Here is a 27946-nt window from a genome sequence, read left to right on the forward strand (position 1 = left end):
TCTTACACTCGGAATGTTCTCTCAATGTTTTTTTTTTTTTTTTAATTCTCAAAGGCAGCCCTCCTGTTCCCAAACCTGATTTATATGAATGCAGATGCAGATTTTTGCCCCTCAACTATTACAAAAATTGTACCTTCTTTCCCTCAGTAATGCCATAATGTTGCAATAGAGAGTCTGCTGAGGAGGAAGTTTACCTTGGCACTGTTTCCTACAGAGTACTGCTGGTCTACTGTTGAATTAAAGGGAGCTGTTCTCTATGTTTTGGGCGGGGTGCTAATTGGAGGTGGTTCGGGGCTTCTTCCCAGGCGAGCATGGATAATCACAGCATGGGGCACACTTGGCCTGTTCTCTGCCTGGCTTGAGCCCAGCGTCTGTTCTTACTGGGCATATCAAACTCAATAAGCATGTCTGGGCAGCCCAGAAAGTGTCAGTTTGTTCTCAGCATCCACAGATTGAGAAAGAGACTGGCTTATCCAACTGTCTCTGTGGCTGGGGGGAATTATTACTCAGTTGGTGCTTCATACATCACTGTTCAGCCACAGAAGGCCAAGTTAGGGGCTTGGATCTACTGGCTCTAGAGTGGCCTGTCCGTGCTCATTGGCATGCTGTTTTCTCTGTGTGGGAACATTAAGCCCTCGCTGTCTGTGAGCCATTTTGGAGGAAATAGCCATGGGGATAATGCACCTCCTGTGCAGCAAGTCATGTTCAACATAGTCAGGGTAAAACAGTTACGGTACTCGTCTTTTCTGTTTTATTGATTTGGGTATTTCTTTGGGGTGGGGGGTAGGTATGTGTAGGGAATATCCCTCATGTCTTGCTTTGTGCTCGTTCTCTGGTTTGACATCATTCCTGAGATTTCTGCAGCCTGGAGTGTGTAGTCATTATGTTACAGGCGCAGGGCCAATGAGGATTCTCCAGTGATAGGGTGCTGAAGAGCCTCCCATGAGCACTTGAATCAAGTGCACTGGTGAAAAATGCCAGGCCCTGAGCCACACACGCTGGATTGGCATGCTGTCTCTCCATGCTCATGCTCAGTGAAAGCCATGAGGTGCATTGGAAAGCCAAGGAGTCCCTCATGAGTTGCCCAGCTATGTCTGTCTACGCACACACACACACACACACACACACACACGCACACACGCACACACACACACACTGTTTTTTCTATCTTTGTGAGGACCTTCCTTTGACATAATGATTACTGTAGTTCACTGGTTCTCAAAGTGAGGTCCCCAGGGGTGTGTTAATTAGTTATAGCACTATAAATCACAACCTACCATTATCAAAGTTATTATATTTATTACTGAGTTATTATACTTATTAGTCTATTTGACTGGCCCCTTGAATTGAATGGATTCATTGACATTATGATTAAAGCAGCTAATTAATGCTATGCCTACACCTAAATCTAACCTTAACCTCAGTAACCAAAAGCAAACCATTTAGTTTTTTTAAATAAAAACTGCAGTTTTTGCAGTTTTTATTTAAAAACCCAGCCAAATATCCCCACAAGGTCAAAACTGCCAGATATTCCTATACTTTTTGGGGAAATTTGCTCCCTACCAAGATAGTCATTTTGCAGTTCTTCTGATTTATCTATGCCACTGGTTTTTACCTTTGCTCTGGGATTTACTGGGAAACCTAACGGAGCATCATAAGAAAAAAAAAGTGCTTTACAATAAAGATCAAACAAGTGCACTGTGCCTCAAATTCCTGTTCTCAGCTCCAATTCTGTTAGCATAGTTGCTACACATGGATCCTCCACTGGAGAATAGGGTTCAGTAGAATCTATGTGTAGCCCAAATTCAGGATCGATCGCCGCCGCACCCTGAACTGGACCAGAGACAACACCTTGAAAAACCCTGGCTCAGGCTGTATCCCCATACTACAAAGCTGAGCGATCAAAATACCTTTTACCTCCCGTTTTGGAGACACGTAACTGTGACATACCGGAATCGCTAGTTCTCATGGCGTTCTAACATAAGTAAGCCCAGAAAGTGCTGTATAATCTTATGTCAACAAACAAATGTCACCTGACTTGAGTGGTATGTCAGGCCTACATCAAAATTCAGATTAGTGTTCATAAACATGACGAAACACTGGAAAAGCTTCAAGATACAATAACATTTATGTGCAGTATTTATCTGTGCAACAATCTTCTCCTTCTTCTTCTTCTTACTTATAGTGCAATAGTTGTATTTAGTATCTACTTCTGTATATGCTAACTGCTTTTATATACAGTTCATAGCCAACATGTTTTATATTATGAGTGGTGTCTATGCCCTTGTCTTTGTTGCCTTATTAGAAAGGGGTAATGTCTACAAGCACAACAAGTCAAATTCATTGTACACTCTGATGTATTTGGCCAATAAAGCATGCTTCTAATCCTGATTCTGAAAATTGATGAATGCTGTCTTTGACAGATCGCATCATCTCAGTTGTTAGATATTATGCCGTCCTATTAACACTACTCTTATTAACGCTATTAACACTACTAATATTGTGAACTGGGTAGCATGATGGTACAGCGGGTAGTGTTCTGCCTCCCATCTCCAGGGTCCTCTGTTTGATCCTGAGCTCAGGGTGATTTCTGTGTAGAGTGTGACATGTTCTCCCCATGTCCATGTGGGTTTCCTATGGGTTCTGTGGTTTCCTCCCACCTCCCAAAAATGTACCCATAGGTGTGAATGGTGCTCTGTGATGAAAAGGGTGTATTCCAGTCTCATGCCCTGGCATAGGATCTAGTTCCACAACAGCTCTGATGGACCAGGATAAAATGGTTACTAAAGATGAAGCAGTGATGAATGAACAATACTACTAGGGTATATCTAAACACTGGAAGTGTCAAAAGTCAAGATTACACCTGACATATAATTCATAAGCTATAATGCAGCCTTGAAAGCAATCTATTTTGATTGTGACATCCTCAAAGAGAAGTACGTGAAGTGAAAACATCTGCCTTTGACTAGAGTAAAGTGTGGTTTTCAGTGGAGACAGTAAATTCTGTGTGTGCATAGTTACTTCAAGAAGCGTAATAAAGCAGGGACCTGCTGTTCTCCGGCTTTGAGAGCCAAGTCTCCACCATGTGCCGCAGCACTGGCTGTTTGTGCATATCATATATTAAGACAGGTTTGACAGCCAGTCCCAAAAGAAGGTCTCCATCTCTGTTTAAATTTTCAACAGCCTGTTAGATGTGAGCGTTTCCAAGCTTACCTCGAGTCTTTCAGATACGCTGTTTGATGGAGCAGAATCTATCAGGATTTTTGCAATACTAATACTGTCAAACAGGACCGGCTGACTTATGAGTCATTCATAATGCAAGAGCACCACAAATATGAATAAATGATACACTCCTAAAAGGCAAGCAAGAAGAAACATGCCTAATTAATATCACTTTACAATGCCAGGTTATTCTTTCAGATGTGAGTCTGCTGGATGTTTTATTTTGTATGTTTGATTGGAAATGTATTTGATGTACTTTTAAAATGACTCTCTGGTGACCTCGTTCTTTTGAAACGTTCGACAACCGACTGGTCACTTTTTTCCTAGTAAAACTAAATGATGCAGAATATAAGGAAGGTGATTACTTGTAAGTATCAGTACCTGATCATCAGTATGTCAGACTGTGAATTACTCTGATTCTGTTTTTATAGTGCATACATTTGCATTTATTTTTACAGCATTTGGCAGAAGTCCTTATCCAGACAGGCTTACAGAAGTGATTTATAATCTCCATCAAAATCACATCTTCATGCTAGTAAAATAGTTAACGGCCTAAGAGTACTAACACTGCTAAAACCATGTTAGAGCAGTGTTAGAAGGAGTTATAAGTCAGAAATGTTGCTGTTTTAGTGCTCATGTAAATGCATGGTGAAGAGGTAGGTCTACATGTTTTGCACAGTAATTGCACTATGATGACATTCATAAAATGTCAACAAATTACAGATCATCATTAGGATTCCTTCATAACCACCCCTGATGTCAAATGAACATGTCTCTTAGTTTGTGTAAGCACATTTTATTGGCTACCAGCCACTATAGTGAGAAACAGTATTGACCAATTGGAATTCCGAATTTTTCCTTGTAGATCTGCTTTTATAAGGTAAGATGTAGGCCTAGTTTATGCTGTATTCATGGCATGTTATTTTAATCATTTTCAGTGGAGCTGTCAAGGTATTTTATTTCCTACGCCCATCAATGTTATTAATATGGCAAGATTGGTTGATGCTAAATCGTGCTTCCACTAATGCATGAGCATTTCTCTCTTACCACACTTATAATTGTACAGATCACACAGTGATTTTATTTAGTATATTTCTTCAATCCATGTCTCCCCATTTTTAACAAAAATGAGCTCTCATGAGCTTCTTTTGTAAATAATAGTACTTTTTTTCTCATAAACACAACTGACCTCCTTAAAGAATATTTTAAATAAATGCAATTGGGCTTTCAACACCAGAAAAGGCAGGTCATTGTTAGCTTCCTTAGGCTCTAACTTATATACCCAGTAATTTCCACAGAGTCAAAACCTTAAATGCTTCATTTCCAAATCAGCTGTGTAAAATATGAAATGAGAAAATTCTAAATTATTTTCTGCACATATGTCTAGGTCAGCAGCAGTGCAAATGTATACATAACCCATCATGAAACATCAAATGATGCTTCACTGAAATGTAAAGAAATGTAAAGGTTTTCCATAATGCTGAAAGTCTCAGAAGTCCCCAGACAGAGGGGCACTGAATAATGACGATAATTGTGAGCTAACCTTAGAAGTGTGAGGATGGATCGATAGCTGTGTCTAACCCTTGCACCAGGCTAGCGGAATGGTGTGAGCAGCCCGTGACATTTCATTTGGGTAGCTGTCAGAGTGCACTAACGGGGAATTTTTGGCGCTTCATCAGCTGCCGGTTTGAAACCTGGTGCTCCATTGGGCAGGAGCGGGTCCAGTGATGGCTCCAGCAACCATGGCTGTCAAACACGGTTAACTGCCTCGACCCCTGAGATACCATTCAATACTGTTCCATCGGCCATGCCTTCAGTGACATCTCATCTCTTGTTTTTCCCCCAAATACATCACACACCTCTCTCACTTCAGCAGACAGGTGATAAAAGACTCCTTTATTTCTTTTTCTGATAAACAAAACACTGTCTACATACAGGATTACATATTGCTAATCTACATTACCAGGTCTTTCTGAGGTAAGATATATTAAATCAAGCAACATTCATTAAAGCTTCAGTCAACAGTGATATCCTTCCTACATAACCTTCCTACAAAGTCTGATTGGCTCCACAGATTGCCTCAGTTTGATATTGAAACCGGACTCATTGCGGGGGAAAAGACCTTGATTTTAGCTGGACTGCAGATCTGCAGGACTCAGACTGGAACTTGTAGAGGAGAGGACAGACAGTTCCCGCCTTTCTTGTCTCGACTGTCCTGTTGTCACCATCAGTCTGGCAGCAGCTGGAGATGAAAGATCCTTGTGTGAGTTTGGCAAAAAAACAGTGCTGAGGACTAATGGGTGATGGTTGCAAATGCAAATATTATTTATTGTTTAATAGCAGAGAAGTTGTATGTACAAATGCACAATTCAGCCTGAACTCATAATGTGTATTAAACTGATATGAACAGTAGGCACACTATTCAGGATTTTTTATTTGAAAGGTTAACAGGGCTAAAGTTGAGACTAAAGGTATGCATCAGGACTTGGATCCTACAATAAAAATAAGTTGCACAGGCAGGAGGTTTTTACGTTTGTGTTGGCGCAGGCAAGCGGCCAGATGTAAATCTAGCCAAATGAAGAAAGACCATGTTCATGTTGATGTTACACTGCACAGCATCCTTAGCAACTTCCTGGTCAGGAGTTTTAAATTAGTTGGTTAAAATTAGGCTATTGGTTTGTTTACTAGTTTGTTTGTATTTTGGGAAACAGAACCGACAAAATTCATTTGAACATATCATGGGCAGGTACAAACAATTATTTAAAAAAAAAAACATTCTTGTGTATATCTCAGTTGAGACCAGATATAATTCGAGTGATGTAGCTGAGGTTGAGGACCTGTCAGAATTCATACACCATGCCGACAGTGCTACCTTAGGGTTTTTTCTGGTGGTTCTGGGGGCATAGTGGTAGGGTACCTTAAAAAAAACCTTCCAGTTTAGGTCAATTCCACTTTGGATTTAAATCCAAATACATATAAGAATATTTGGAGAACTAAACAGATACAGATAGTGGCATTGCTTAACACCTGTAATATACAGAAAATAATGGAAAGAACTATTTGTTGTCAGTAAACTAGTCTCACAAAACAGACCTTTAACATCTGCTAGAGAGTCTGGAACATTGCATTAGTGTGCACTCTGCACATTATCCTCATGTTTCCTTAATAAATGTGGCCAAGAGCTGCCTGCTTTTACAGAAAGAGTCCATTTGACTGACATGGCAGATGGCCAACCTTAGACATTTTCCCTCAGGGGAGATTATCCTTTACTCACAACTAGCTTCTTACAACAATACTTATTAATGACTTTTAATGAAAGATGGGATTCTGTTAAGAATTCTGCTGTTCAGTCCAGTGACTACATCTTGCATGTATACATTGAAGAGCAGAACGCCTGTCAGATTTCAGCCTTAAAGATTCTTGTGGACAGAAAAGTGTACAACAGATATCAGTTACTCTGTGGCTCTGTGAGAGTCTGAGGCTGACATTAGTACACTACCTCTTGTAATTTTGCAACTTTTGTGACTAAGCCTACAAATGCAGAGCAGCTCCCTTGACTGCACTAGGAGAGAAACTAGTTTATGTGAAGAGGGAGTCGTTTTCATTCAATGAATGTTTGAGATATGGAAGCTGGTCCCACTTCTACTCCAAAATGACAATTTAAAAAAAAAAAAAAACAAGACAAAAAAAGTGTGCTTTGTTATTGGAGGTAGCATAGACGATGGGGTCTTGTCTCACCATTTCCTGCTTCGTCTGGGCTCATTAGTAACACCTTGCCTGCAGGTTCCTTGCAGGTTTCTGGAGTCATTTCAGCCTGGTGCTAAGGGAAGGCCTGAACACTTCTTGTTCCCTAGATAGGCCTTGGATCATTATCAGCACCATGTCTGTAATATGTGGGTGTCCTCCATTAGCTGAGGTTAGTTTTTTGGGTCAGTGTTTCTACAGCTTTCGGGCCAACGGCAACGGCACTCTGCAGTTTCTCACTCCCATGCTGAGGAAAAATTTCAGCATGAAGATGGGGGGCTATTTTTAGACTTTCACTTCTTATGAAATGGTTTTCTCTTCTACAGATTTCTTTCTCTGTATATTCCTTTTTTCTTCTGATTGCTTAGTGCTTCTCTTATTAGATTTGTTAGAATGTTTAAGTGGGAAATGTATGTCTGTGTGTATGTATGTATTGTGCGTGTAAGAGCACGAGAGTATGTATTTCCTTTTCTAAGGAAAGGGAGCTAGTTAACCATTCAGAGCAGGTTTCAAAGCAGTGCAGCTACACAGGATTTTACCTTGAAGAGAGCAGCTGCACAGTTTCAGTTAAATATATGTTTCAAGCTGTTGTTCTGAGAGGAATCATGTTGTTAATGTTTGACATTATCAACATTTTCAAATTTTACCCTACACACTGACTTATTTTAATATTTTTTAAGGTAATATACAAAAAAACCCCACAAAATTCTTGTTTTCTTACATGTCAAAGTCTCTGTAGAATGCTGTCTAGAGCTGATATGTGTACAAATGTGTATGTGTAGTGTGTAGTGTCAAAGCTGTCTTGCAAATCTGTCTCGGTTTGTCAATATGGTTGCTGAAGGAATCCTTTTAATGTAAACTTGACCCTCACATTTTTGATATCGGCTCTTTGATTACCTTAAGAGTTGCAGCAGGTTAGTAACATGCTTAAATCATGTAGAATTGGGATTAGAATTTTATTATTATTATTATTATTATTATTATTATTTACAATTAGTTCCTATTGGACAAGCTTATGGTGCAGGTTGCAATATTCTAACCATAACTATCGTATTATTTTACTTTATTTCCTAAATTACACAGGTGTACCATCCATAATCATTATGCTCTTTTCCAAAGCAGTTACCTGATGTCCATTTCTGACCCAAACACAGTAACACCTTTTATAGGCAGTTATGATCTGATTACATAAATGAATCAATGTTGATGTGTAAGAACACCTCATGACGCATAATGTTGTTAGAACCAGCGTGAGCCTGTGGCGTCTCCATGGGGTGACTAAAAGACCTCCGTTTTCTAGTCGTGTCATTAGATACAGTGCATCAATTAAGCAAAGGCACCCAAGTGAAAGAAATGCTGCGCAAGTGTTTGCATTAGCCTTCATTAATCCCCTCGTGTTGTTCAGCTGGGGGCAAAGGGTAATTAACACCTCACCGTTTCGCAGACCTCAACACAAGAAACCACACATACTCCTCAACAACTAGGACATGAATATGCATGCTTTTTTGTTTAAGCCGAGAGGCTTTGAAAAAAAAAAATCAACTTTTTTTGCACTCATTGCCTAGACTGAAACTGATATAATCACCTTGGAATTTATATAATATTTATTTCGCATTCTATTTGAATGTTTTTTCTTTTTCTTTTCCAATGAATCGTAAAGCCAACCATGACTTCTTACAGGATCATGATTATTACCATAGTATCTCTGGGATTTTTGTCATCTTGTGTCTACTGAATGTACATGGACAGATGGCATATTTTACCTCATATATTAAAAGACACCTGGAAATAACCATAGGTAATATATATCCCATAAACAGTACTGACACGTTGCTAAAAAATTCTATTATATACTATATGAAAAGAGCTTTGGTGTTTTTTCTTCGGTATAAAGACACTCCAGGAAGCGCTCGTTCTTTTATAGCATCTCAAATCAAAAAACACAGAACAGAAATAGAGACAGAGTTTCAAAGGATTTGTCAGAGAAGCTACACTTCTGGGGGCTTTAGGTAAGCTATTGAGTTCCTAGAACAGGTATAGCTTACGTACAAGTTATGGTCATGTGACCTACTAATGCTGAAGCCCAAATTGCCTGGCCACATGCACTATAACAAGCGGTTATTATAAAGGTCAGAAACAGGAAGTGTATGTAGAATACATGGAATTGTTAGTGCAAGAACATGAAAACACTTCCAGACATTGCATATTCTTTGTGAATCAACAGACATATGTCCGGAAAACTTATCCCGTCTGAATAGTACTTTCTATAAGATAAGCAGCCGGAAGATTCATCCGGGTTAGCAAATTGTAGGCATAGTGAGAAAACTTGCAGTCTCTGTGGAAATAGACGATGAGAACGGTTTCAGCGAGATACACATCTGACAGGGGTAATATATGCAAAATGATGCAGCATTCAGACTGGAGGTTTAACTGTATGATCTGTTTCATCATTGAAATGTACAGTGAGCTTTCATCAGCCGTATTTACCTAGGGGAAGATAACTATTTTGGCATATACATTTGATAAACTAACATTATGAGGTAAATTTAGGCATTCTGGTTATATTCCTGTTTATTCTCCAATGGTTCCAAGGGTGTTTGACCTGTCTCAAAGTCTGTTTGGGGAAATCATGGATTTCATTTGGGTTCATTTATTTGGGCAATGTGTGATGTTGTTTTAATGAAGTGTACTTGGGAGGGTGGGCTGGAAAAGAGATGGTTGTAGGAATAAAAATGGGTATATTTTGCCTAAGGCAGCATGTTTCAGGTTCATATTTCTGCATATCAGAGCAGAAAAAAGCAAGAATAGTCCTATCAGCTTGAATCTGGTTAACAAAAGGTTTAATTTTTTAACCTCCACCAACCAGTAAGGGCTTGTACATACAACTCAGTGGCAGCTCATTCAATTCTGCACATTTTATAATGTAATGAGTAATAAAATCACAATGCAGTACACCATCTAACAAGAGAAGCTGCTCAACTTTAAACTCCTAGGATCTTTTAAACCTTTATCCACCCCATAGCAGTTTTATTTTTCCTTCAGAAGCTTACGGTATTATGTTACCAGCCTAACTGTTGGGAACAGATGCTTCCTGCCTCACTCATGAGGTCTTCGGTGATGGATGATGCCCGTGTGATGGCAGCGGGAAAAACATATGAAGGTGTTGTTTTTTGTTAAATAGTTTTAGGGACACAATACACAGTGAAGGGTCCTATTTGCTCCCCCCAGTGTGCAGGAACAGGAAGAATGAACAAATAAAGCACTACCACAGCGACGGCTGCTGCGCTGGGTTTTGCAAAGTGAGAAGTGGCAAATGCTATAATAGAACGACTCATCTGGCTTCGGCTGCTGTGTTCTGTCTGCTAACCTTGAAAAGAGGAGAGAATAATACTTCTCACATTACGTTAAGCGGGATCCCAATTAGATTTTCTGCTACGTTGCTCCATTTTTCTCTCACTGCCCCGTTCTTCCTTCAGCCGAAATGGATGGTAATTCAACATGTCAGACGTATTGGCATTCGGTGGGAAAATGATTAAAGAACATGACTCATGGAGCCAAATCCCATCCGAATTTCTTTTAGTTTCATTGTGCATTGCAGGCATCGACTCACAGATGCCTATTGAACTACTTTAGTCATCTCCTTGTGGGTAACATAATACTGGAATTGCACATTTAATTTAAAATGTGTTCATATCGCTCATATTCCTGCCATTTATGATGATAACCAAAAAAGATACTATGGCAGACCCTCAACATAATGTAAGACTAATAATAAACAGATTAAGCAAGCATTTTGGTATTGAACAAAGATCTGGGGAGGATTTGTGTAAGTATTCAATCTTTGTTTTGTTAGGAGACATTTATTTAACATTTATGGAAGGAGTCCATACTTTGTAAAGTTTCCCAGCACAAGAAAGTTTTCAGCACAGAGGAGTTTATGCTTTTTGAGGAGGAGTTTATGCCATAAAAAAACTACAAGAGAGAGAAATAGGAAATGGTAGTTTGGGAACAACTTTTTATTGTTGCTGTAATATAAATGATAACAAGAACTAACTAACTTGTCTAGTGGATGTTCCACAACATTAAATGTAATGGTAAAAGGTTGAAAAGTGTGATGTGTCGCTCAGTAATAACTCAAAAGTTGTAATCGTTGGCAAATTGCTGTGGTATAAGTGGTATAACTCATTTCAGGCCACGCTGTTATTGTGTTGGGCCATATTACATTACCCTTATTCTCACATAATAGCACAGCACTGTTGCATGTTATTCCTTATTGCTTACTGTGTTCAATTAAAATTGTATTTACACTAGATAATAGCAGTGCAATCTTTTTAACAGGATCATTAAAGTGTATAAGTATTTTTTTTCTTTAAACAAAGAATATTTTAATGAATCTTTCCTGTTTTTGAGAAGCTATGCAATCTAATGACATTTATTTGGATTTTGCGTAATATATCAGCGTTGCCGACATGTTAGTGTTGCTGCTTAGTGAATTTGATTTCAGTCCCTGATTCTAAAAGTAGATTTTTAGGTGTGTCCACAACAGAAGTGAGCTGTCTTTACACTTCTCTGCCTATGTTGCCTCATAAGTCAATGTCATAGAAGGCAGCACTTCGACAGCTATGAATGTAGTTGTCAGGAAACAGTTTGGTACACCTTTCAAAGGCACCATATGCAACAATATTGCCAACACGATGACATACTGTACACTTACACCAGCTATTTCTCAAATCTGAAAAAGCGAAACTAATTACAAATAACCTGTGTGCGCATTTGTGTGGCTATTTTCTGCTGCCATTTTGCTGCAGCAGAGATCACTCACAGAATTATGGGATAGGAAAGACAGTGTTGCCCTTATAAATTGGCCAGATGAAGGGATCCCAGACCATGCAAACATCTGGATACAGTCTGAGTAGGCAGGGTTGTTGAATGCTCAATTCTGATTGGTCAGAAGGTGTTCATTCATTTTGTATAACAGCAGCACTGATAGTAGTTCCAGCTGTACATTTATACTTGTATGATGGATGCTCCACATAAATTAGAATTGTTGATTTGGTGACATTTTCTATGAGGAGATGTTTATATAGAATTTTTGGAAGGAGTCTCCAGTGTCAGCACTTTGTAACAGTCAGAGATGTATATCTTGTAAATGTATAGTATAATATATAAAATTAGATGTTATTTGCATATATGTTAATACAGCACTCTGGACCATATTTGTGAATTGTGCTATACTTAAATATAAATAGAGCACCTCAGCCATCCCCTTAGAGAAAATGACAATTTAACAATATTTAACTTGAATTGTGTGTGTTATTAACAGAGACATTATGCTTTGTAATCCATAGCATTTCAATCCTTTCAAACTATTTAACAGTAAAGAAAATACAGACCAACTGAAAACAGCATTTGCCTTCTTTCAAAAGCATGTCTGTCTGAGATTTGTCTCAAGCTCAAACACTTTACGTATTACTTTGGTGTTCAGAGTGAGATAAGAGCGTTTATCACTGGCTTGGAAGCAAGTTATTCCTCACATGTAGGGAAATGCAGGCTACCACGCAGCAAGCATCTATTTACCCAACACAACAGTGGCATATTAGGTCACTAATAACAATTTTGTTCTCACCTTCTCTCTTTGGGAATAAATTTGTGAGGAGTTGTTTCCCATCACTTTGTTTCTTTTTCTTCTCCTCTCTCTCTTTTCTTTTCCGGTATCCTGATTTTTGTTTGGATATTGTGCTCGTCGTGAAAAATAGCCACACTCGGATGACGGCTTCTTTCTGCTGAGTCCGCTTTCCCTCACAGCCAATTAGCATTTGGAATTGCTCCTAGACAACCAATCAAATCATGCAAATTGCACGTATATTGTGCTCGTGGGAGGAGTGTACACAGACGTGTGCCAGAGCTTGTCGAACAGGTGAGGAACAAACCGGGTAGTACAGACATGGTATACGTGCAATTTCACAATTTTGAAATAATAATAATAATAATAATTTCAGCATCATCAAGGGCCTCACATGCTAGGGCCCTGTGTACTCAGTCACCCTTTTGGCCCACTTATGATGCCCCTGGTTACATGACAAGGTGCATTTTTTTTTGTATTCTTAACTTCAAGAGAGAGACAAAAGAGAGGCTGGGGAGGGGAAGGACTATTTATAGCTGCTGTAATGTAAGTGACAACAGGAACTTGTGTCATGGATTTTCCACCATATTAAATGTTACTATAAATGGATAAAAAGTGTGACATGTCCTTATTTAATAATTGAAACATTTTAGCGGTATAAGAGGAACAAAAATATTTCCGATAACGTGCTGATATTGGAAAATACTCAACTTTGGAGTTCACATTATATTCCTGTATTCCTACATCACATCTCATTGTGTTATATCCATTGCTGAATGTTCTGATCCTGTAAATAATGTATTTACAGAAATATTTCAGCACCAGTTATTAGGACAGTGTGTTGTATCCGATCTCACCTGCTCAAGCCTCAGTCAGAGTGTTGGGAGTGAGAATAGTCTCCAGCGGATACTCATTCTCCATGAAATGAGCCAGAAAAAAAATAATCACACAAGCCCAACTGTATAGCATTCAAATATTACCATGGCAACAGTATTTTTGAGTGCTTACTATCATGCACATTCAGAGATTCACTCTGGACATGGCATTTGTGAATTCAGAAGCAGTGTTTTGTCATTGTGTTCTAGTGTATTGTTGCTGGCTATTTCAAATGTTCTTTCAGACGGCATCAGCAGCTAACAACATGTCTGCTTGCCAGCTAATCATCTTTCAAGCCCGTGGCTGGCCCTCTTGATTTGTGCTACAGGCAGCTTTGGCTAAATGGAATCAATTAAATGCATGCTTGTAGATGACGGCCACTTCCAGCAGATCAGCCCTTTGATGTAGAAACAAAACTAGATTAATAGAATTGAATAGAGGACTCAATTTAAAATACATGCTGGATTTAAATATCCAGTGCTCTAAAAGGTAATGTGTGTGAGCAAGAGAGAGAGAGAGAGAGAGAGAGAGAGAGAGAGAGAGTGTGTGTATCTGTGTGTGTATACAGCTTTTTCTCTTTCTTTTCTGCTTTTATTGTTTCCCAGAATCACTGTATTCTTTTAACAGCATTGCTTTATTGCCTTTAAATTAGTGCCCCTGTTAAGATTAGATCTAAACCATTTATTCCTCCTGTTGGGTGAATGAGGGTATTTGAATGTAGACAGTTTAAGTGGAAGTGGAAACAGGTTTTGCACAATATTAGGGTTGAGAATGCAACATCATTTTACTTTAATGAGTTACTAACTGCTAATAAACACAGTCCATGGTTTTCTATTTTTTGCTATTAATTCCCTTGTAAATGATGCTCCTTCTCTTACCCCTTTCTCTTATATATATATTAGAATGTTTTATGTTATCATTTCTATCGTAATAGCAACATTCACAGGGACTCTGTTCCTACTATAGTGGTTGATTTACGTAATCGAATCGAATCTAATCTAGTAATAAATACATTCAGTAATATGTTATATAACAAAGAAAAAACATATAAAACTTTTTCTGTAAGTAGACTTTTTTTTTAGCATTTATGGAAGGAATCTCCAGTGTTAGCGCTTTGTAACAGTCAATAAGTTTTCCACCACAGGAAAGTCTAAAGGACAGAGGACTTTGCGTGTTCTGGTTTCGCAGTAAATTAAGCGTTTTTTTTTTTTATTATTAATGTTAAGAGACTGTTTGCAGCTGCTATAGTGTAACTGATAACAGGAAGATGTCTCACACTCATTGAGTACTTTATTAGGAACACCTGTACACCTATTCGTTCATGCAATAATCTAATCAGCCAATCATGTGGCAGCAGTGCAATGCATAAAATCCTGCAGATACGGGCCAGCAGCTTTGGGTAATGTTCACATCAACCATCAGAATAGGGAAAAAATGTGATCTCAGTGATTTTGACTGTGACATGATTGTCGGTTTGAGTATTTCTATAACTGCTGATCTCCTGGGATTTTCATGCACAACGGAAGTGCCTTGTTGATGAGAGAGGTCAGTGAAGAATGGCCAGACTGGTTTGAGCTGACAAAGGCTACAGTGACTCAAATAACCATTCTGTACAATTGTGGTGAGCAGAAAAGCATCTCAGAATGCACAGCACATCAAACCCTGAGGCGTATGGGCTACAACAGCAGAAGACCACATTGGGTTGCACTTACGTCAGCCGAAAACAGAAAGCTGAGGCTGCAGTGGGTACAGGCTCACTAGAGCCTGGTCTGATGATTCTCGATTTCTGCTGAGGCACACAGATGGTGGGGTCAGAATTTGGCACCAACAGCATGAATCCATGGACCCAGCCTACCTTGTGTCAACAGTCCAGGCTGGTGGAGGTGGTGTAATGGTGTGGGGAATGCTTTCTTGGCACACTTTGGGCCTGTTAATATTAATCAATCATCACTTGAATTCCTATTTGAATATCGTTGCTGACCACATGCATCCCTTCATGGCTACAATCTTCATTACCCATTTTCTAATGGCTACTTCCAGCATGCTAATGTTCTTCAGTGGTCTTCCCAGTCACCAGATCTGGATCCAACAGAACACCTTTGGGATGTGGTGAAACGGGAGATTTGCAGCATGAAATTTCACCTGAAAAATCTGCAGGAATTGCATGATGCAATCATGTCAACATGGACCAGAATCTCAAAGGAGTGTTTCCAACATCTTGTGGAAGCCATGCCACAAAGAACTGGTGCTGTTTTGAGAGCAAAGGGAGGCCCTACCCACTATTAGTATAGCGTTTCTAATAAAATGGTCAGTGAGTGTATTCCATAACATTAGATATTACTGGACATGGTTAAAAAAAACGGAACATGTGCATTAATACATTAAACTGTACAATAATTGACAAATATGTGCTGTGGTAGATGAGAAATAAAATACTTCAGGATATGCTGTTATTGGAAAATAACTTTAAAAATCAACTTTGGGGTGGTTACAGTAGTCCCACTTCTCACCGGGCTATATCACAGCACCTGTCGTCGATTAATTTCCCACAACAGCATGCTACATTGTGTTTTATTTTTTACAGCACTTTTTTTTTTTGTAAGTTATTATATCAATCTATGCGGGTCTCTGGAGGACTAGTGGTTAGGCCACTAGTGGTTTAGGTTAAATTTCTAAATCTACCACTGGAATAACTGGAATGCCTCAATGGTCAATTCTTGGCTCATTGCCTGGACATCTAGTGGATTAATAAGTGGATTTTAAAATAGTCAGTTTTATCTTATTGATTGCGCTATATACAGTACATTAAGGAAAGCAGGCATTATACCTCATTTACATTAAATGTTTTCCAATCAGAAGTTCTTGCTGTTGATCTTAACAGTAATCCTGGAAATCAACTTTAATAATCCTAAGGATGTAAAGGTAACTCTATCCCTCTGGTCTGAGTTATCAAAGCTTATACTAGAAATCTAGGCATTATTTATTACTCTCATTTGAACTTTTCTGTGCTTACTACAGCTTAAAACCTGTTCAGTCCTGCTTTTCATATTTAAGAAATATTTCGCTCTGTCTTTTCAACCAGAAAAAATAATTCATATGCTGGAGATTATTCTTCACACTTGTATACAATAACTTTGGTACCATACATAAGTCTTGTTTTTAAGCATTTGTACTTTACTTAAGCTTTCCTTTCACATAATACGTTTGACTTTTACTACATTTCAAAAGAAAAATCTCTACTTTCTACTAACTACATTTTCAAACACTCCAGTTCTCTATAATCATATATTTGTAATGTCATAAGGTGACTTTTTATTTTTCAAATCTTCAGTTGAAATTCCTAACATCCAAATCTAAAGCATAATCTAAACTTTGACAGTGAGCATGAAACCTAACCTCCATCACTGGGATGTATCTTTTTTTGCTGTGTGCACACTGTACTCATCAGAGCAGGTTGTAGTGATAGGTAGGCAGTTATTATCATGCTAGCTATCATTTAAGATATTAGGACTAAAGCTGTTGTTAGCTAGCCTTAGCTAATATTTTCACCTGGGTTAAATAGGCATGAATTAAACCACCAGAAATTAAAATCAGTGTGTGGTAGGAGGCGTATGTTTTTCTGAATCTTTCTTGTGCATGTACTTTTATGCTTTAAATAAAGTTAAGAGTTTCTGCTCTTGAATTTCTAATGTGAAGAATGTGAAGCTGCAGCAGTTCATCATTTAACATTTATTTATTTATAAATAAAGTACAATAAACTAGATCAGGCTTGGTTTCCTTTTTTTTTGACAAATGATTTTAATTGATTTGTGTTTGCTTTCTGTGTTCAAAAGTGTGTATTATTAGTGTGTATTCCATTTTACATTTGTATTTTTTTTAAATGTATCTACCTATCTTACTAACTTCGTAACTGCATGCTTTGTGTCATACCAACATGTCAAATGTCATACCAAAATGTATCATAGAGTATTTACTGGTATAAACTAGCATTTTACTTCGAAATGCATTTTCAGTAACAAGATAAAATTTTCCCATGTGAAGTTAAATTGTGCATGGATTTAAATGGGAGCTACACACACACACACACACACACACACACAAAATCCTCATCCAATATACAACCAAAAGTCCAGTGTAAACAAACCCATCTCCTGGTTAATAATGGTTAATGATCTATTTTTTGTCTGTCAGGGGAGGTCAGGCAATCATGAGCTCTATGAAATAAACAATCATTAAGAGATAGTTACTTAAGCTCTCCAGAGGTGGCCAACTGTCATAACAACAATTAATTGATGTTAAGAGGGGGCGAGTCTGCTTCTCATCATCTCACTTTCATACACAAGCCCAAACGGTGTAGTGGAAAAGGCAGGCGGATGAATACAAGAATCTTTTAACTCCCTCTGATGTTATTAGCACCTGGGTCATTTGCATTACAGCTTTTAGTTTGTGTTAAATGAACATTAAATCATGGTGTGTTTTCTTTTCTCTTTTTTTGGCAGGTTTTTTAAGCACAGGAGACCAGGCGGCCAAAGGCAACTATGGGCTCTTAGATCAAATCCAAGCCCTGCGCTGGACTAGTGAAAACATTGCCTTCTTTGGTGGCGACCCACTACGCATTACAGTTTTTGGATCTGGGGCCGGAGCATCTTGTGTGAACCTCCTCACGCTGTCCCATTATTCTGAAGGTAACCGCTGGAGCAATTCGACCAAAGGTACAATGCAGAGGTTGCAACTTTTGACCCTTTTTGGTGTTTGCATGCTGTGTTTGTTTGCATGCTTATTCTTATATGTCTGAGATGCACATGTGCTTTTTGCATGGACTCAGGATTTTTTTGCTGTACTAACACAACACACTTGATGTATGCATCATATACTTCGAAGCCTCCCAAAGAAAATCACCACAGGGCATTTCATTCATCTTTTCCTTTTCATCCAAATAACCTGCTGTGTAGAGATGGGTTTTGATTCGGTTGCAGAATCCGCTACAGTCCTCACTGACTACATCTGGCACCAACACCCATCCATACTTTCTGTTGTTTTGTTTCCAGCAGCAGCACTGCATACTGATGTGTGTGTGGGTGTGTGGATGTGTGTTTACCCTGCACAGTGCATACACGCTTTTGCTGTTTCTACAGTAATACATCCATTCATCACCTGCCACTACTACTCTTATGGATTTTTATAATGACAAAATACTTACTGGTAGTGGACTCCAGAATTATTGGCACCCTCCTTGAAATACTGCATATGCAGTGAGCAGTATTTAGAGATTGCACATAAACATATGTGGTCATGCTTTTAACACATTTAAATTATTTTCTTTTTTCCCAGCCAGCTGTATATCTTTTCTTGCAAAACACTATTGGTATCCCTACTTTAAGTAATATCTAATATGGCACGTCAGCATGGCCAAAATGTTCAGTTTTGGTCACAACATATGATCCGTGCTATATTTCTAATGACAGCAACTTTCCAATACTTTCAGACCTTTTCTCTGTTTTTTTAATTACCTTAATTCTGCTTAATTGTATTTTAAAATCTATTTTTCTCCCTTTGTTGACTTGTCTGTTTCTTATCCCCCAGAAAAACAGATGATGATTAAAGGCAACAACAGATTGAAAAAGATCGTTGTATAAAATAGACCTTACACACAAACATTTTCGCTCATTCTATGGAGAGGTTCCAGTAAATCTGGAGTTGACTCTGTAGTTCTCGTACTGCCTGCTGGATCCAAAATTGTCATGGTATCAAGGTCATAGCCTTCTCGATGCTCCTGCATTAGATCATATTATTCATCATTTCTGTTTCTGCTGGCACACGTTAAAAGAGCTAAATCTGTCTGACCTGAAAGCAGTTACCTATAAAACATGTATTTACATTGTCACTTACATAATTTTCACAAGTTTATCCCTAACATTTATCTGGAGAAATAACCAATTGGCCTGGAAAAGTCAATTAATTCCATTGGTCTCTTCCTCACACTCTCCAGAGCTGAGCATTACACCAGCCTACTAACCACTGGATTCTCCCTCTCCTGTCATCGCTACCTTTATTATACATTATTATAAACTTTTTGAAAAAAAAAATATTTTCCCCCCCATCCCCCTAATTTAGTCTTGACCAATTCCCACCCACCAGCCAGCTTTCCCCTATCATCTGACAGCTACCAAGCAGGGAAGGTGGAGGCTGAAGACAACCACATCTTTTGTGAACTACTGTTGATTATCCCTCTTTCTAGATGTGTATATATCTTTCTTTAATAAACATCCCGTGTGTCCATCTGCGCAAAACCTCTCTCCAGCTGCTAGCACACCTTTACAATATCACCATCATTCAAATGATTATTGAGATGCTCTTTTCATTAACCAGACTATTTTTATTTGATTTAACTTTATTTTACTTTACCGTAAGACTTTTTCCTCCTACGTTTTCAATTTTTGTGTGTGTACACAGCAGCAGCCTTGAGTGGTAAAAGACACTATATAAATGGAATGCATCATTTTATTTGGTTTTGTTTTATTTTAACTTAAAACGTACCTTGTCTCCCATCACATTTCCCTTTCTTTCTTTTTTTTTGTTTTTGTACAGCAGTTAAAAATATATTAATTTAATACATTATTTTATTTGTTCATTTATTTTTAATTTTATTTATTTATTTTTTACTTTGTTATTTTTATTAAATTTTTTGTAAGGGTTCAAAAACAGCAAAAAGAAAACAGGATTTTTGACAGGATCTTAATTGAATTAGATAAGAACAGTGTTTTATATACTTAGTTTTAATATATTTTGGCTCAAATGAAAAATCATATTTACAACCGCACAAATTAAATTATTTCATCTGCTGTGGAATAGATAACAAAACGGGAATAGATAACTGTTGTTTTGAAACCAATTTTTCATACAGAGAAGTATTTCTGGTATTCTGTTGGCGTATGTAGCATGAGCGTACCAGTAGTGGGTCATTAGGATAAATTATTTACTTCATATTGTTGTAGAACAGTATTTTATATTATTAGTAAAATTTGCTATTTGATTCTAATTGTATGGGAAATACTACCCTTGCTTCTGTGTCCCTTGCTTCTGTGTCCCTCTAACACACTCATCAAATATAGACTTTCAGTGTATATGAGCTGACTCAGGGGAGCTGAGAAATGTGCAGGTTTGGTTAAAACAGGTTTAAACTCGGGGAAATGTGTATTTAAATATTCACATCCTCATTATATGCCCCATGCCATGCTGAATTGGTGACGTTTTACAGTTTTTTTCTCACAAATATTTGTCAAAGGTTTTTGGTAGATGTTAACTTAGTAACACACTATGTAAGACACACACACACACACACACACACACACACACAGATGCACACATCCACTCTTGGCACTGATTGATTTGCATGAGGTTTCCATGACAACCACTAATTATGTTTATGCCTCATCATTTGTACTAAAAGCTATAATTTACATTAATGCTGTCATAACAATGATGTTTTGTTCAATTATTTGAAATTATATTGCATGTAATGTGCCTGCTTATGAGTTTTATTTAAGCCGTGTCTGTCTGTGTAATGTTCTCTGTTTATTATCAGTGTTAGCAGTGTATCAGTGTTATTAATTTATAGTCGTATTCTCCCAGGCTTGTTCCAGAGAGCCATAGCTCAGAGCGGCACGGCCCTGTCCAGCTGGGCAGTGAGTTTCCAACCAGCTAAATATGCACGCATGCTGGCCAGAAAGGTGGGATGTGACTATCACGACACAATGGAACTGGTGGAGTGCCTGCAGAAGAAGGACTACAAGGAGCTGGTGGAGCAGGACATCCAGCCAGCACGCTACCACATTGCCTTCGGCCCAGTCATCGATGGCGACGTGATCCCGGACGACCCCCAGATTCTCATGGAGCAGGGCGAGTTCCTCAACTACGACATTATGCTGGGTGTGAACCAGGGTGAGGGTCTCAAGTTTGTCGAGCTGGTGGTGGATGGAGACAGCGGTGTGCAGGCCAATGACTTTGACTATGCGGTGTCCAGCTTCGTGGACGACCTGTACGGCTACCCCGAGGGCAAAGACGTGCTGCGCGAGACCATCAAGTTCATGTACACGGACTGGGCTGACCGGCACAATCCAGAGACCCGTAGGAAAACGCTGCTGGCGCTCTTCACTGACCACCAGTGGGTAGCGCCTGCTGTGGCCACAGCTGACCTGCACTCCAGCTTCGGCTCGCCCACTTACTTTTACGCTTTCTACCACCACTGCCAGACAGAGCAGGTGCCCGCGTGGGCGGATGCAGCTCACGGAGATGAGATCCCTTATGTCTTCGGCCTGCCTATGATCGGCCCTACCGAGCTCTTTCCCTGCAACTTCTCCAAGAATGATGTGATGCTCAGTGCTGTGGTCATGACCTACTGGACCAACTTTGCTAAGACTGGGTGAGTGAGAAGAAGTTTAAAAAGTAATTGTTTAAGTGGTAGTTTGAAGCAGACTTTCATTTACTCATAGTAGTATATATATTTTTGTATAAACAGTTTTGAAGTAAAAATAAATAGAGTACATCATATTATAGATATAATTAAATGTTATTTTAATTATATTTTATTATTTTATTATGTTATATAAAAGAGAGTTTCACCTCTTTTGAAAGTGATATTCATCCTTTCATCATTTTTTGCTAATATTCATGTTGTTGACTCTTGACTTCTAATAATTGTCTAATAATTTTCCTGACATATACCTGGTATGGTTTCCTATATAATATTTATATTGTCCAATGATGTTAAAGTTAGAGACAGAGTGAATTTAGTGTTAGTTTGACTTTGAAGTAAGTCATCACAGTTGAGGTTGAAAAATCAATTTGTGTAACTGGCAAATGTGCAATTTCTGTTCTCTGCCTCGTTCCTGTTAATTAAAACACAGGTTCAGATGTCAGGAGACAGTGATGTTCAATGAGAACATACAGTCTTCCCTATTGCCTTTAAGCATGTCTTCATGTCAGTAAGTGTTTCTTCAAGCAATAAAGAGACAGTATAGCCTTTTCCCAGCCATACCACACAAGCCCACGGGGACTATATGACAGCTAATGACTTTCATATAGAGTAGAACACTGCACTGTCATATCGCGCAGGATCTCAGTAAATTGCTGTCATATTTCATAGTGCAGGCAATTGACAGTGTGTGCTGACTTGCTCCTTATGTCTTTGCCAGGCTTGGACGAAAAGATATTTAATGTATTGAGCAGTGTAACTGTGATCTCTTACTCATTGTTCATGGCCTCTCCCCCTAACTCGCAGTGACCCCAACCAACCAGTGCCGCAGGACACCAAGTTCATCCACACCAAGCCCAACCGCTTTGAGGAGGTGGCGTGGACAAGGTACAATCAGAAGGAGCAGCTGTATCTGCACATTGGCTTGAAACCACGCGTCAAGGAGCACTACCGTGCCAACAAGGTCAACCTCTGGCTCGAGCTTGTCCCGCACTTACACACCCTCAATGAGGTCACGCAGGTTGTCTCATCCACCAGCACCACCACCAAGGTGCCTGCGCCAGACGAGACACCACAGACTCCCAAGAAGATGCCAGCCAACACCAAGAGGCCCTTCCCCACACCTTTCCCCACCGAGACACAGGATGCAAACCAAAATCAGAACCACAACCAACCATTCCTGGTGGAGCAGCGTGACTACTCCACCGAGCTGAGTGTCACGATTGCCGTTGGAGCTTCTCTTCTCTTTCTCAACATCCTGGCCTTTGCTGCACTCTACTACAAGAAGGACAAGCGGCGGCACGATGGGCATCGGCGTGGAAGCCCTCAGCGCGCCAATGCCACCAGTCAACTGGCACCCGTACCCGACGAGGAGCTCATGTCGCTGCAGATGAAGCGTGGTGAGCTGGAGCGTGAATGCCCTCTTGTCTTGAGGAGCGGCTGTCCACCTGACTACACCTTAGCCATGCGTCGCTCACCTGATGACGTACCACTCATGTCCGCTAACACCATCACCGTCTTGCCCAGCACCATGCCCAGTGCCCTCGGACCGTTGCATCCGTTCAACAGCTACGCAGGAGTGCAGCACAACAACACACTGCCCCACCCACATCCCCATTCGCATTCCACAACCAGAGTATAGCCACACACGTGCACACATATATTCAAAGGATTTTGGTTTTGGTGAAGCATATCTGTGCTACCACCATTTTGCAGAACATGGAATACAGTGGGGTTTCTTTTATCTCCATTCGGAGGAAAACTAACGTTTTATATTAGAAATGTGAAATGAGAAGAAAATTGCAAAACAATTTCAGATTTAATGAAAAACAACAAACAGAGATGGATGATTTTTTTAAAATCCTGGTATCATAGACAAAGCCAGGCCTATTTCCTGACATAGAAGTATCACTACAAGTTGGCTTGAAAGATTGGCTTGATTCAGTTACTGAGTTACAGAGGCTGTGGCAGAGAGGGCGCGTGGGAGGCCCTGTGTAAATGAAGAAAATATATTGTTTTCCAGAGGCACTCGATTGTTGAGTACTCTCTCTGGAGCGGACAGGAGATGCTGCTTACTAATTTAGGCATGTGTTCTCCTATAGATGGAGGTATTGTAAGATACGGAACAAAACATTACTGGAAAAAGAGGCGTGGACAAGAACTTCTCAAGAATATGCACAATGTCTTGGAATCTTTTTTGTCAATTTATTTTTGGGAACAATTTTATTGTATAGAATCTATTTACATATCTAGATATGTACGCAAAGCTGTTTAAGCTCTGACTCTGGGGCATCAGTACTGGAGAATCTGCCAGCAGCTCATATACTGGGGTGGGAACGTCACTGGTTTTCTGGCAGATATAGCTTCATCACACAAGTGCTGTCTGTATGGAGAACTGAAGGACAAAAAAGGGAAGCTGGATATTTTTTAGCACGAAGCGCATGACAATTTATCTGCTTGGTGGCTGTTCTGCTGATTAAGTCTTTATTAAAAAAAAATATTCCCCATTGGATCCGTTTGAGGAAATACTGCTCCGATTGGCTCACAATTCTACCAAAATCGGAATACGCTGGCACGGACAAAGGCAACGGTTCCCGAAAGGATGTGGCTGAAACTGAAAGTGGGGGGGGGGCAGGGATATGCTACATAGAGTGCATTCACAAATAGCTTGAGTGAACGTGGTTATAAGGACTAGTTTTGTACAATGTGTCTTGGTAAAACTTTTTAATAGTGGTGAGTCACTTGCTGTTTGAGATCCCATTTGTGGGATAATCATGATTGTTTCTTTTTTTCTTTAATTTGCTTGTTTGGGCTTGCTGTATTACATTATTTTTATTTATTTTTATTGTACCAATTTTACCTTAGAAAATAACCCTCATCATTTAGTTTATTTCTTAGCCATACTTATCAGGAAGTCCCCTGCATAACAGAAGCCCCAAGAAATGAAGTTGCTGGGAACCATTCTGCATAACTTTAGTTCTCTGGAATGTGATTGGTTGCATTGATTTTCTTTTGCGCGTGCCCCTTTATTGAGTCCCCCGCTGTAGCCCTACTTAAAAATGAACACTGATGCAGGGAGGCTCTGCTGACAGTGTAGATTTGAAGGCCCTCTCATCTTCTTTTGCCCACATCTGATCACAGCAGGTGCCGAGGTGGTGGTGTGAAAAATTAAATAAATAATAAATAAATAGGAAAAAAAAAAGTTCACCTGAGCTGTACTAGTAGCGGATCAGTTTCCACAGTATATCACTCTGTCACTAGAAACGCCTTTAAAATCATTTCCCATGCTGATTAGCATGTCTGTCACTTTCACTTTGGCCCTCCTTCAGTCATTTTGCTGTCATTCTTAGGTAGGCATTAGATTTTTCTTTTTTTTTTTTTTGAACACAAGACTAACTGTTCTTCCATTACTGCAATTCTGCGTTCTGTCTACACAGGCAATTAGTATTCAGTTTGCCCATATTCTGCTTCTCCACTTAAACATGTTATAGCACTGTGGCGAAGTAACCTGTCAAACGCAGATAAAAGTTGGCTTTGCATGAGTCTCTTTTGTCTCTCCAAAATTCCTCCATGCATCTGTATGAGTAGAAAAGGCTACTGCAGGAATGCTTTTCTGACATCGTTCTTAATCTTCTTGAATACTAATAGTGGGCGGTATGTCAGCCGATCCCATAAATCAGTTGAAGTTCTTATTAAAGTGTAGATTTTCAACACTTTTACATAACAACACAATATATTACCCTACATTCACACTGGCAAGTGACAAAGCAACAAGTGACAGCTCGTTTTCTATATACGTGCGTGACATGGAGTCGCAATTTCTGCAAGTGACATTTGCATTGAGATTTTCTGAACTCTATGCAAATTATGTATGATGTGGTAAAGCGACTTATCCAAACTTATCAACTCAGATGATTTCCTGGACCAATCCTGTGGCACATGTGGTCTGACATTTCTTCAGTTCCCTACTCACAACTTTAGTTCCTACCAGCAATTAGTTCCCTTTTACTGTTTGACATGCAAAAATGGAAGAAAATCTTACAACCATGGGTTCATGTTGTGATGATGTGTATACAGATTTGATGGAAAAAAAAAAGCTTGGGAGGAAGTAGCAAATATCATACAGTTATCGTACAAAGCTAGGATGACGGCTGTCATTGGCCAGTCAGTGATCAGATTCTTGATGAGATGTTACAGAGACAAAAATACTGTCAGGTGTTTTCGTACTGATGCGAAAAGCTAATAACTGTGCAGTCCTGCGCTATGGCTGCACTGAAGGCTACTGCCGGTAAGATTGTTAGTTTAAATAATCACTTTTAATGATTTTAAAAATTTTACTAGGACATACTAATGTCTACAAAATAGCAGGTAAACGTCATATTATAAGCAGTGTGGTTAGCATAGAAATAAATAAGGAAAATGCACAGCATTGGACCTGCCTGCTGTGTTTTGATTGGCTCGTGTGCCTATTGCAAACAAAATCTTAAAAATAAAAGCTGCTGTTTATTTTTATAACCGATATAAATGAAGCAGTGTTCATTCAGTGTTGGAGTGGTTTCCCAAATGGCAAATTTAAATTTAATTTGGTTTGTCTTTGCATATTCAACATGAAATGGGTTCAGTTTGGTTTCATAACTTGTTTAACAGGAAACCAAAGAATACCAAAAACATTGGTTAAGAACTTGAACCATCAAATTATATCATGAAAAATATTGATAACTGTTTTATACTAGACCATGATTTTTTTTTTTTTGCTCATACATACTCCACTCCTCCTCCCCACCACAAAAATATCTAAAGGCAACACTTTCACAATTGCCCTTAACGTATTTGAAATCTGAGAGCCCAATGAGTAATACAGTGCCATCAAGGAGTGATTAATTAAAGCGCTTGTGAGTTCAGAGAGATATGGGTTATTCAGAAAAGTCACAATGACACACAGGCACACTGCCAGTGAGGAGAGAAAGAGAGGATAAGACAGAGGACTTCAAAAAAATAAAAGGAGAAAATTATGCAGTTGTCCCAGGGCCCAGGTGACCTGTGACACGGCGCAGGTCCCAAACAAGATGTTCCCTTCTAGAACACGGCCTCCACTGGGCTGCTGCGTTCCTGTCCACTCTGTTCCTACTGAGCAGCACAGTAAATACAGTGCAGGAGAAGCTGGAGCATTAACTAAAGCCCACCACACAGCCTCGCTCACTCAATCAATACAGGTATGTATATGCAAAGCAGCCCTGCCCCAAGTTCCCTTCCAAACGAGACTCCTTTTGAGCAGCGTTCAAATTTAATGAGCCGTTCATACGAGGGCTCCTTTGAGGATTTGTCCCATATATTTGCATGTAGGACCAAGGTGAGAGCTGGGAAACATCAGTTACCGAGGCGAGCTGCAGGGCTCGATATCACACACCATCGACAAGATGAGCCTCACGACTGAATGTATTACAACATCGAGTGCCATTTACAATTTGTTTGTTTTTTTTTCTTTTTCTTTTTTTCCTTTTGTTCAATCTAAGCTTCAAAGGGACGATCAGAATGCCTGTTCATGGGAACCATATCAGAGGGCAGTTGTAATGTAGATTATTTGTCATTATGTCTTTATTTCTGGTTAAATAGGACTTACTCTTCTGGAGCACAATAAATGATTTTATTAAGCTGAATTTATATCACTGCTTTTTTACTCTTGGCTTGTATGAAGTTTATTCTGTCTTCTCTTTCTGGTCTCTCTGTCTTTCTCTCTGGTTCTTCCTCTTCCTCCCCCCCCCGACACACACACACACACACACACACACACACACACAACACACAAATACATGTTAAAAATACAATTAATCAGAAATAGGCAAAAAAAAAAAGAAGAAAGTACAAATCAGTCAATCTGGAATGGATGAAAATATACTGGCATGAGATGAGACAATGATTTTAGGTTTCTGACAAGCCTCAAGGATGCACCATGAAAAAAAATACAAAGCTAGCTGGAGGAAAAAAAAGCCTTTAAAACAAAGTCCACT

General features: G+C 39.2%; 1 protein-coding gene across 5 annotated transcripts in view; it reads left to right on the forward strand.

The window, feature by feature from the left end:
• The window catches only part of nlgn1 (neuroligin 1), a 255896-nt gene extending 228301 nt beyond the window's left edge, over positions 1-27595 (forward strand). For all 5 annotated transcript variants that reach the window (XM_026928425.3, XM_026928415.3, XM_026928435.3 and 2 more), the window contains 3 exons: positions 17965-18177; positions 21098-21887; positions 22746-27595. In XM_026928425.3, the coding sequence (XP_026784226.1) occupies positions 17965-18177; positions 21098-21887; positions 22746-23580 (1838 nt within the window). In that variant the 3' untranslated portion in view covers positions 23581-27595. The remainder of the gene's footprint in view (positions 1-17964; positions 18178-21097; positions 21888-22745) is intronic.
• The last annotated feature ends 351 nt before the right edge of the window (positions 27596-27946 follow it).

This window comes from Pangasianodon hypophthalmus, chromosome 11 (assembly GCF_027358585.1).
Source record: "Pangasianodon hypophthalmus isolate fPanHyp1 chromosome 11, fPanHyp1.pri, whole genome shotgun sequence".
Taxonomy (NCBI): Eukaryota; Metazoa; Chordata; class Actinopteri; order Siluriformes; family Pangasiidae; genus Pangasianodon; species Pangasianodon hypophthalmus.